The sequence below is a fragment of the Octopus bimaculoides genome, chromosome 5, assembly GCF_001194135.2.
Source record: "Octopus bimaculoides isolate UCB-OBI-ISO-001 chromosome 5, ASM119413v2, whole genome shotgun sequence".
In the NCBI taxonomy this organism is placed as follows: domain Eukaryota; kingdom Metazoa; phylum Mollusca; class Cephalopoda; order Octopoda; family Octopodidae; genus Octopus; species Octopus bimaculoides.
This window is the reverse complement of record NC_068985.1, coordinates 4,702,328-4,714,665: the sequence shown is the minus strand read 5'-3', so window position 1 is coordinate 4,714,665 and position 12,338 is coordinate 4,702,328. Positions and strand designations below refer to the sequence as shown.

At 37.1% G+C, this 12,338-nt stretch overlaps 1 protein-coding gene across 1 annotated transcript in view; it reads left to right on the top strand.

Annotated features, from left to right (window-relative positions):
• LOC106881217 (uncharacterized) overlaps nucleotides 1–8,753 on the top strand; it is a 27,775-nt gene extending 19,022 nt beyond the window's left edge. The window contains exons 10-13 of the mRNA XM_014931521.2: nucleotides 819–852; nucleotides 2,674–2,738; nucleotides 5,353–5,386; nucleotides 8,630–8,753. Coding sequence (XP_014787007.2) covers nucleotides 819–852; nucleotides 2,674–2,738; nucleotides 5,353–5,386; nucleotides 8,630–8,692 — 196 coding nt within the window. The 3' untranslated portion in view covers nucleotides 8,693–8,753. The remainder of the gene's footprint in view (nucleotides 1–818; nucleotides 853–2,673; nucleotides 2,739–5,352; nucleotides 5,387–8,629) is intronic.
• The last annotated feature ends 3,585 nt before the right edge of the window (nucleotides 8,754–12,338 follow it).

Below are 12,338 nucleotides of genomic sequence, written 5' to 3'. Positions count from 1 at the left end.
TTGAGATGAGTTATTGCAGATGTGATTATAAGATTTTCAGATTATTAACTTCATCTTTTGAGATGAAAATGTATATTTTATGCATCTCCATCTGCATTGTTTCAGTTGGAACAGTAAAACTGCATTTATAACATGCCATGCATTTATGGAAGGCCTTGTACACGAAACACTGCGAAGTTCTAAAGGTTGGGATGGAAGAATATTGAAAAACGTTAATGATTACATATGGAGTGAGAAATGAATGAATATAATGCTATAGAATGAAGATTTCGTAATTCCAAAGTGGGAAACTGATGAGAATCAAAGAATCAGGACATATATGTCTTACCAATAATGCAATTAGTAAGGCCAGAAGTGACATCAGTTCAATATTTCTGTGTTTGGTATGGTGGTGATACTTAGCAGCATTTTGTCGATCTTCACGTCCTGAGTAGGAATTCTGCCAAGGTTAACTTTGCCATTCATCCATTCAAGGTTGATAAAATAAGTACCAGTTGATCAATGGAGTTGATATAGTTGACTTACCCCTCCCCCGAAATTGCAGGCCTTGTGTCAAAATTTGAAACCAGTATTTCTGTCTTTGCTGAGAGATAAATATTAATAGGCAAGAATAAAACTCCTAATGAGGTTCAGAGATTAAAGTAATTGAAATGAACTCCAAATCCAAGTTCAAACATTAAAAAAGAATTCATGTCTAAAGATGGAATTAATTGTACAAAATATTATAATCATATGGATTTTGTCTTTGTCTGAAGATGTAAAGATTGTGGTGATTATCACGATAGTGATAATAATGTGTTCCTTTATTTCTTTCACAGGATGATAGCAAAAAAACATTTTGGAAGTAACAAGGTTAGTTCTTCTTATTTATTTATTTTGTACGAGGCAGCATATTGAGTTTGTGTAGCTGTTGGAAATAAGTTAGTAGATCCTCTGTTAATGTGAGCTGAAACAGACAAGCATCCTGATCACAGGCTTGTTATCTCTCATCTCTATTTTATCTCAAACCAGAGCCCTTAACAGTCGTTTTTAGATTTAGCATTGCTTTGCTTTTGAAAGTGAAATGCTGGTGGTATTCCTTTTTTAAAATAGTGGGGGGTAGCAGCAGCACCATCACCACCACCACCACCACCACCAGTAGCTGCAGCAGCATTGATTGTGATGTTTGTGGTTATTGTTGTTTGTGGTTATTACAGTTATTGTTGTTTAGCTCCAATTGTCTTTCCATGGGAGTCTAATGACCAAAGAAACACATTATAAAAAACATCTACATGAATGAATTCTGCCAAACCCGCGAAAGCTATAAAATGTGGAAGTTAAAACTATGATGATGATGATGATTTCCAATCTACAGGTCGTTATTTTCATTCATATGGACATAAGATGACCAGCTGTTTGGTTCTCATCAAAGTCCATTGTTTTATCAGGAAAACTGGCTACAGGCCTTGCATACCACCCAGTTTAACACCACCATCTGCTTCTTTTGTATGAATTCTCTCACTTTCATGCATTTGGACCAAATCAGCAGTTCCCTCTCCATCCATTTGTTTTTTCCTTCAGATGTTGAGGTTGGAAATTCTTACAAGTCTGAGACAGCGCTACCAAAATATCAAGGAAACTTACCTGCCCCTTCTAACAAACTTGCTTAAGACATTTTAAGGATGATAGTTGATGAAGATTTAGCTGAGCAATCAAATGACAGCATAACACCTTTCTTTAATTTCTGTATTCAAAATTGTGCTGAGGTCAACATAGCTTTCCATCTTTTCACATCCGATAACACAACATACAACAATTTTTTCTGATAGGCAGAGGTAAAGTTTGTGGCTGGTAGGAGAAGTACCCATTCTTCCTTTGGAATAGAAGCTAATGGACTCACTGTGTATCTTGATACAGCAATATACAATATATCTTTCACCTTTCATCTTGTTTCAGTCACTAAACTGTGGCCATGCTGGGGTACCACTTTTCATAATTTTTAGTGGAATGTATCAACCCCTGTACCTATTGTTTTTAAGATTGGTACTTATTCTGTTGATCATTTTTGGTGGACTGCTAGGTTATCGGGGCATCAGCACACCAGCACTGATTGTCAAGCAGTGGTTCAAGACAAACAAAGATGCACACACACACACATGTGTGGCAGGCTTCTTTCGGTCTCTGTAACCAAATCCACTTTCAAGACTTTGGTCAACCCAAAGCTATAGTAGAAAACACTTGCCTGTGGTTACATGTTGTGGGACTGAACCTGTAACTTTGTGGTTGGGGAAACAGACTTCTTACCACACAGCCATGCCTTTTTTCTGCAAGGTTTCAGGGAGATATTTGCTGCTATCTTTTAGTGAGTGCATAGAATTTTCTTTTAAGAAAGGAATATCAAAATCAGTTGACAGTGCAAGATTAAATGCCTTGTAGTATTGTGTTACATCCCTTTACTGCATCACTTCTCAAGTTAGGCAATATCCCCCATCAGTCAATGATTTCAGCTCTTTACTGGAAGTTAGAATGTATAGAGAAAAGGATAAGCTTTTTTTCTGTTTAAGTGTTTCTGTGAGTCAGGTAATGTTTTGTTTCATTGAAGAGTCGTAACCAGTCCAAAATAGAATTATTAATGTCAAATCATTGCTTTTATTATAAAGTTACAACAAATGCTTTTATTGTAATCGTTTCTAGTCATATGAAGATTTCGAAAAGGAAATGCAGAACTATCCATACTCTATAAAAAAGAAGGAAGCTCTGTAAGTAATTTTATAAGATTCTGCTTGAATTTAATTTTTACCTTTAATTATGTAGAAGCTGTGATGTATATAAATATTGTAATGATGTCAGGATGTATAAATCTGGGAAATAGTAGAAGCCATGACATTGTTGATATGAGACAACATTAAATATATATGTTTCAACTGCAGTAAGTCCTGGTTATGCAACTTTAAATATACTATTTTTGTTTGTATATATTTAACCAGATGGTACACAAAAGAGTCATACCCAATGAGTGGTGTAGCAGCACCATAGTCAACTGCTACAAAAGTAAAGGTGCTGCTTTAGAAATAATTACAGAGGTTTCAAATTGTTGGATCAATTAATGAAAGTCACAGAGAGAGTCATAACCCAACTAATTAGCGAGAGAGTTAGTCTGGATGAGATGCAGTTGGGTTTTGTGCTGAGAATAACACCACTGATGCTATATTTCTGGTAAAACAGCTGCAGGAGAAATACCTAACCAAAGATAATCCTTTGTACTTGGCTTTTGTTGACTTGGAAAAAGCCTTTGACATGGTCCCTCATTCTCTTATCTGATGGTCAATGCAGAAACTAGGGATTGACTAGTGATTGATGAGAGCTGTACAAGCCAAGTACAGGGATGTGGTCAGTAAGGTGAGGGTTGGCAACGAGTATAGCGAAGAATTCCAGGTAGGGGTAGGGGTTCACCAAGGATCAGTCCTCAGCCCCCTCTTGTTTATCATAGTCCTCTAGGCAATAACTGAGAAATTCAAGAGAGGCTGCCCCTGGGAGTTCCTCTATGCTGATGACCTTGTTCTTATAACTGAATCACTTCCAGAACTAGAAAAGTTTCAGGTGTGGAAGCAAGGTCTAGAATCGAAGGGCCTTAGAGTTAACGTACCAAAAACCAAAGCCTTAGTAAGTAGAAAGACAGACAAATCACACATCCCTTTAGGTAGATGGCCCTGCTCGATCTGTAGAAAATATGAAGGTAGAAACTCCATAAGTTGTATCCAGTGTAAGCTATAGACACATAAGATGTGCAGCAATATCAGAGGAAGGTTAACAGGGAAAATAGCTTTTGTGTGTGGAAGGTAGGTGGCCAAGTCAGATGCTCCAAGTACATAGCCGTTAGAAGAAGAATAGGCTGAGCAAAGTTCAAAGAGCTCCTACCTCTGCTGTGGAAGATTGTATGATGCTTAGGTGCAAATAGCCATGCTACATGGCAGTGAAACAGTGACTGCCGAGGGCATGCATAGGCTTGTAAGATATGAATCTCGTAGGCTCTACTGGATGTGTAATATCAGTGTGCATGCACGACAGTGTAAGCATCTTGACAGAAAAGTTGGGTATAAGAGGTATCAGATATGGTGTGCAAGAGAGATGACTGCATGGGTATGGTCATATGATGCTCATGGACAAGGCCAGAAGTGCTGCCCTCTAATGGTGGAGGAAACCTGTGGAAGAAACAGACCCAGAAAGATATGGGCCGAAGTGATCAGGCATGATCTTTGATAGTTGTGCCTCACAGAGGCAATGGTAAGTAACTGAGACCTTTGGCGATATGCTGTGCTTGAGAAAATCTGACAAGCCTAGTGAGATCATAGTTGTGGCCAATGCCAGTGCCATCTAACTGGCACTCATACCAGTCGCATGTAAAAAATACTGTTCAAGCATTGGACTTCACGGAGGCAGTGACAAGTGAGCAAGACCTTTGGTGATATACTGTGTTTGTGAAGACCCGTTAAGCCAAGTGAGATCATAGACATGGCTGATGCTGGTATCATATCAATGGCACCCATGCCAGTGGTATGCAAAAGCACCCACTGCACTGTTGGAGTGATTGATGTTAGGAAGGGCATTCAGCCATAGAAACCTTGCCAAATCAGGTTGGAGCTTGATGCAGCTCCCTGGCTTACCAGTTTTCGGTCAAACCATCCAACCCATGCCTGCATGGTAAGCAGATGTTAAACAATCATGATGATTAACTGCAAGGAAAAGAAGGTTCAAGCCTATTCCATACACACACAGAACAGAGACAGGGGAGGAATTTTCTGTTCAAGATTATTTCTTTCCCCAGTTCACATTGAAATGATCAGCAATTGTCAAGAACAAAACCAGAATTGCATCAATTCTGAAATCTGCTGTATTGGGAAGAGCAAGGATTGTAAGAAAGGTCCTTGACATCTAAGGAAACTCCTTGTGACCAATTATCAAGAACACTGATTCTGAATCTAAAACATTCATGTGCACCAGCAATGATAATAAAAAAAAAAGTAGAAAGAATAATACTATTCACCTATAAATGTCCATAAAAACTCGTTCAAATATATTTAGAAGAAAATCTGCAAAAACCTTCAACGTTCTCTAAAGATTATTGATGGATGAAGGTCTTCAAATGACTTATAATTCAAATACATTCCAGATTGATACACTACAGACATCAACAAATATGATGCCTGGTGATAATTAGAGATTGAACCTATTCAAATGAATTGTAGATTTAGATTAAAATATTAAAATGTACAAACACAAAATAATAATTCTGTAATGGTTCTTTTTGTGAGCTAATGTAGAAGTAATGATGGTGATTACAATATGATAAAAATATGTTTGTTTCTTTTGCAGGGAACTGGTAGGGAGACACTTTAAAGAACGCGAGGTTAGTTGATATGATTTATTTACTGTGCAGTATATTGGCAGAGTGATAAGAGCATCATGTAGAAGGCTTTGCGGTATTTGTCTTGGTTGTCTACATTCTGAGTTCAAATATCAATGCAGTTAATTGTACCTTTCCCTTTTTGAATTTGGTAATAATAATAATAGCAGTCCAGGATTGTTAAAACACTTGATTGGATGCCTTGTGATATCTCATCCTGCCCTTTCCCTTCTCACAGCCATACTGTGAAACTGTATTGGCCTTTGTCTTTTCCTTAGATAACATTGTGCTGTAGACAGAGGGAGGCTTCAATGTACATGCAACAGCTGGTCTTCTACACAGTTTCCATCTACCAAATTTTATTCACAAGGAATTGGTCAAACAATAACTGTGGTAGAAAACACTTGCCCAAGGTGCTGTGCATTGGGATTGAATCAGGAACCATGTGGTTTCAAATTGAACGTTTTTACCCACCCAACAATACTCACTCCCATTTAAAATACAGCCATCCACTTTCACAGCCACAAAGCAGGCACAAGCATTGATATGCATTTAAAAAGTTTTCTTAGGAATTGTGTGATTTCAGGTTCAATCTCAATACTCAACCCCTAACCTGGGGTTAAGCCAAATGTCGTGTATGAAATTTGGTAGCAGCAAGCTCTTTTGCATGAACTTTACTTGTTCTTTGGTGTTAGATTTGATCCCTACTCCATTCTAATACCATCAGCTGTACCAGTGATGCATTCGGTGGAATTCCTCCTGTAGTAAGCATTCACTTGAGATAAATGGTCTGATGATACCAAACAATCAATGGTTCCATCCTCACCTTTTCCTACCAGTGATGGAGGCCCTGCAAAAGTATCCTTTTTGGGTTTAGTCATAAGAAACGTTCTTCTGGGATAATAGGTCTACTGGAGGAGGACTGACCTAGGGCTAAACAATTAAAACAGAGCTAAAAGTAACTAATTTGTTACTAAATCTGGTATTATTTAATTATAAACTGCCAAAGTATATACACCTGCAGAAATGCTATGGTTGTGGGAATAAAATATTGGATTGCATACTCTTAAGTCATAGGATCAAATCCAGTGCAGGTGGTGTTTTTTTTAATTTTTATTCAGAGTTTGTCCTTCCTCTACTTCAATTCATGTCAGTGTTGGGATTAATTCAACAGATAATCTCTTCATGTTGTCTAAAATTGGGCCGCAGCCTAATCACAGGTGACACTTGCAACAATGTCAGTTGACAAAGCAATAGTCCTCTGGTGAATGTAGTGGTAGTAGTAGTAATGGTTTTGGTTGTCGATGGAAGTAGCAGCAGCAGTAGCAGTAGTAGCAGCAGCAGCAGAAACATTTAATGTACAATTCCTCATTTTCACTCATGTGGTGATAAAGATTACCAACAGTTTGGGTTTCATTTTTTACCTTCAGTTATTCAGGCTGAACATCCTACACTGAAATTCTTACAAGTCTGAGGCAGGGCTACCAAAATGTCATGGAAACTAACTTGCCTCATTTGAGAAACTTATAAAAAAATCATAAAAGTATTATCTTTCTTTTGGATCATTGTCTGAAATTGAAGAACTTCATATAAGCTGATGCTATTTCAGAGATGATAATTGATGACAATTTAGTTCCTATAATTAAACAAATGAAATGATTATATGCTGCCTTCTGTGAGGGTCCTTCTCTGTTAGGGACTAGAGATTAGATTTATTTCATTCTCCAAACATATTTTACTTCTCTACTTTGTTTTGGAATTCTACACATCTTTTCAATATTGGTAATTTGATGCAGCATTAAGAGGAAGAGACTTGATGATGTAGTTGGGAAGTCAGATGTAGTTGGTGTGAATATAAAACAGTTAGAATATTCAGGCTGGATATGGGTGCATTCAATCAGTAAAGCTTAATAATGGTCAGTTCTGATTGAGAAAGGTTGCTGAAAGTGATAACATTTTGTCTTCTTTTTTTTTTTTTTACACAAATAGTATAGGCATAGGAGTGGCTGTGTGATAAGTAGCTTGTTTACCAACCACATGGTCCCGGGTTCAGTCCTACTGCGTGGCATCTTGGGCAAGTGTCTTCTCCTATAGCCTCGGGCCGTCCAAAGCCTTGTGAGTGGATTTGGTAGACAGAAACTGAAAGAAGCCCGTCGTATATATGTATATATATGTGTGTTTGTGTGTCTGTGTTTGTCCCCCTAACATCGCTTGACAACCGATGCTTATGTCCCCGTCACTTAGCGGTTCAGCAAAAGGTGACCGATAGAATAAGTACTAGGTTTACAAAGAATAAGCCCTGGGGTCGATTTGCTCGACTAAAGGCGGTGCTCCAGCATGGCCGCAGTCAAATGACTGAAACAAGTAAAGAGTAAAGAGAGTATATCTGGATACTGCAATATCTAGTATATGCAGAACTTTTAATTTTTTTTTTAATTGTATTCAAGGTGTAATAAATATTTTGCCACTTCTTTTAATGAATTGGAGGGTTATTGCCTGATTTTGAATCCCAAATTTGTCAATTTTGTCTTTCACTTTTCCAGGCTTGAGAAAATAATATTAGTCAAGTATTTAGAAAAATAACCTCATAGCTATCTCACACAAAATAGTATGACCTGGTAGCATGAAACTATATTTTCACTTAGTGTTTTATATGTCTATTCAGTGACAATTCAATACAAACAACTTCTCAACCATCCTACTTTCACCTAACAGTGAGGACATGATAATTGGATTGAGAGAGTGCTCCAGCACCACTCAGTTGTTGCATATTGTCAGCTAAGTTGACTGAGGGAAATATACTGAACTGTTTTACTCAGGGGCATAATGTACCTCTTGGTCCAGGAACCAAAGCCATTACTTTATAATTGTGAAGTTAAAACCCTAAGTAGTAAACCACATTCCTTTATTAGTTGAGTTCTGTGGGCAAATAACTAGACTCCTACAAAATGTGTGATCTTGTGCTTTGTTTAGAAATTATTACTTTAATTTTCCTACAGTATAAAGTTGGTTGAAAGAATTTGTTCTGGAATTATTCCAATGTTTGTGTCTGTTTTTGAATCAAACGTCTGAAATTTGATGTTGCTGTGGATGTAGAGAAGCAAAACAACCAATTGCTTCAGGAAGTCAGGCAATATCCAGTTTGATTGAAGTGTCAATTACATAGTAAAATAAAACTACAGATGTTAAATCATTAATTTTATTATAAAGATTCTAAACATATACTTTTATTTTGAATATTTATAGCGTTACAGAGATCTTTTGAACGACCTGGACAATGAAGATATTGACAAAGAAAGAGCTAAGTAAATATTTTTAATACATTTTGTTTAAATTGGATTTTTGCTTTATTGAAATGAGGAGATTGTGATGTATAAATGTGTCCACAATATAATCATATATATATATATATATGATTGACCGTTGACTGAACACTATTCAATTTTTTTTCTCCGTGTTTTTCTCCTTGTCTCCGTATTCTTTCTGTTGAAGAGCGTAGCTCGAAACGTCAAAGACTTTCCGTATTCCCGAGCGTCATACTAATATATACTTTTGTTATTTACACCACCTGTCCTCGTCTGTTGTTATTATTTGTATATTCTCCCATATATATATATATATATATAATGATATTAATGTATATAATTTAGAGAAAAACCATTATTAAATAATTAAATAATGAAGAATGTAATTCACACCCTCTAGAAAATAAATATGTCATAAAAAGCTTATTCTAAAAATCAATAAAGTACATAAAAGAATAACTTGTAAATGGTATAAAATGACTACACACGTTTCGTGGCTATATTTTCAAATAGATAACTAATAAAACCAATTGATTAATAATTCAATTAATAATCAAATCGATCTACAATTAAATCTATCCAAAAATATAGTCACTTGTCATTTCTAAAATAAAATTAAAATAATAATAATAAAAAAATCAATGTACGTATTATAATAAATATCAAATAAATATATAAAAAAAAGACTTGTTTTAACAATAAATAAATATGTTATCGAAAAACATTTAACATTATTTCTTAAAATAAAATCATAACCTATCTTATCGAAGAATTGCTGTTAAACTAAAATTTTAAACGTAATACATAGCATTTAGTAACTTCGGGATCAGAGCTAAATGGATGCCCAGAAGAAGACTAGCTTGGAGGAGAAGGGTCTGGAAGCTTAAAAATCCTGCAAATGGACAGAGATTTAGAGATGTATTACTCAACGCCTTTGACAAAATAGAAGGGGATATAGCATCACATAATGTGGAAGACAACTGGAGGTTTCTACAGGACAATCCTCTGAGAGCCTCTGACCAGATCTGTGGATGGTGCAAAGTCCCTTCTCGACCCAAGATAATATGGTAGATAGGGCTATCAGGCAAAAGAAACAGGCTTGGAAAGACTGTAAGAATGGAGGTAGCAGGAAATTGTATCAGACTGCCAGAAGGGAATCTAGGAGACAGGTTTATTTAGCCAGAGGGGAAGCAGATAAGAAAAAAATTGCCAATGTTCTGCACCGTGGGGACCAAAGACTTCAAGTATTTCGTGTTGGAAGACAGTGAGTGAGAGAGAATCATTATGTCGTAGGAGAGAAATGTGTCTCTGTATAGATGATGGTTCACTTGCACTAAATGAGGCTGCAAAGAAAAAGGTTTGGAGACGCCACTATGAAAGGTTGCTCAATAAAGAGAATGAATGGTAGAAAGAGAGTCTGCCGAATGTCGACCCAACAGAGGGAGTAGTTATCCGAATTGACAGTACCTTGGTAGATAAAGCAATCAAGAGTATGAAGACAGGGAAAGCCCCCGGCCCATCCGGAATGGTGCTTTTTACGTGCCACTAGCACAGGAGCCAGTCTGGGGGTACTGGCATTGGCCATATTCAGTTGCTGCTTTTTACAAGCCACTGGCATGGGAGCCAGTCAGGGGGCACTGGCCACAGCTATGATATTGGTTTTACTTGACGCAACAGTTCTTCTCAAGCATATCATATCGCTTGACGCATCAGGGGTATTCTTAACAGGGCTGGACATGTGTGGCTGCAATCTGACTTTAGTTGCTAGGTCTTCTCAGCCACAGCATATCTACAAAGGTCCCGGTCTCCCGTCTTTGCCTTTGTGAGGCCCAATGTTTGAAGTTCATGCTTCACCACCTCATCCCAAGTCTTCCCGAGTCTACCACTTCCACAGGTTCCTTCTACATTTAGGGAGGGGCACTTCTTCACACAGCTGTCTTGATTCATACGTAACATATGACCATACCAACACAGATGCCTCCTTTGTACACCACATTTCATGCTTCTTATGCAGCTTTTCTCTCAGGGTGCTTACACTCTGTTGTGTATGCACACTGACATTACACATCCAGTAGATCATATTACCTTCATTTCTTTCAAGCCTATGCATGTCCTCAGCATTCATGGCCCATGTTTCCCTGCCATGTAGCATGGCAGTTCGCACACATGCATCATACAGTCTACCTTTCACCCTGAGCGAGAGGCCATTAGTTGCCAGCAAAGGTATGACTGCGTGTCTGTGTGTTCCTCCTACACCACTGCTTGACAACCAGTTTTGTTGTGCTTGCATCACCATGACTTGGAGGTTCTACGGTCTAATGACCGAAACAAATATAAAAAAGATATATATATCCTGTGTTATTGCATGGAGAACTATGTTGGACAAGAAGGGACTGAGGACTGATGATTATCTTTAAATTCTTATGCGTTGTATTTTGAAAATAATACACTCTACATGGACATAAAAATATGCATCATTAAATATGATGATACTAAAAAAATATACAATGATTAACCGTTTAGCAATCAGATTACTCTGGGAAATGTAAAGCTTCTTTATTCACATCATTTTGAATTGATCATGGTTTATCTTGTAGCTTTGCATATTTCATGAGATGTTTGTTTATTTTTAGAATGAGATTGTAGGGTAGGTGTGAAATGTCAGATCTGGCTATCTTCAACATAAATCAGATGGAACATTCGGGCTGGATATAACTGCTTTAAATGCCAAAGAGTTAAGTAGCCACAGCTGGTCAGTTAAAATGGTTTTCACTTCTCAGTTGCTATACCTTATGTTCTGACAAAAAAAAAAAATTTAATTTCTTTTTGTCTTTGCCAATCCAAAAGTCATGCCTAGACTGCTAGTGTAGCCAGATGCTATTGTCAGGAATATGGCTAAAGTGAATCCTAAGGAACAGTCTTCAGAGACACGATCATCTTTGGGAATATGTTCTTATGATGTACAACAAGAGCCAAAATCAATGGACTCTACATGCTGCAAGGTTATCTTTGGAGCTTAATTGATAATATTTAACAAAGAGACAAATTGTTATGCATATGGAAATGAGCAAGCAAATGCCCCAAGTGAAATTCTACACCTCAGACCTGTTGAGGGTGTGATCCTCTTTTATGAAGGTTATGTAGCTTTCGTTCTTTAATCTGTATGGTGTCCATTTTGACCACAAGGACCACCAGAATATAAACTTCAGTCTGGCGTCATTATTGAGTACTTAAACACTCTACTGAAGTAAACAGGTCCACAGTAACATGTGTTCTGTATTTCTGTGTTTCTTTGGCTGTCAAAGAATCAGGACATATATGTCTTACCGGTGAGCTTCCAGAATTATTACTATGCCAGGCAAAGTGCTTAGTGGCATTTTGTCCATCTTCACTTTCTGAGTTTATATCTCAACAAAGTCATCTTCTTTCTTTTGAGGGTCGATAAAATAAGTACCAATTGACATTACAGGCCTTGTGCCAAAATTTGAAACCAAAATTTCTGTCTTTACTAAATATTAATGGTCTGGTACCATGCATTAAGCCAAGAATAAAACTTGTAATGTGGTTCAGAAATGAAACTAATTGAAATGAAGTCCAAATGTAGGTTCCAATATTAAAAGAGAATTCATGTCTAAAGATGAAGTTGTACA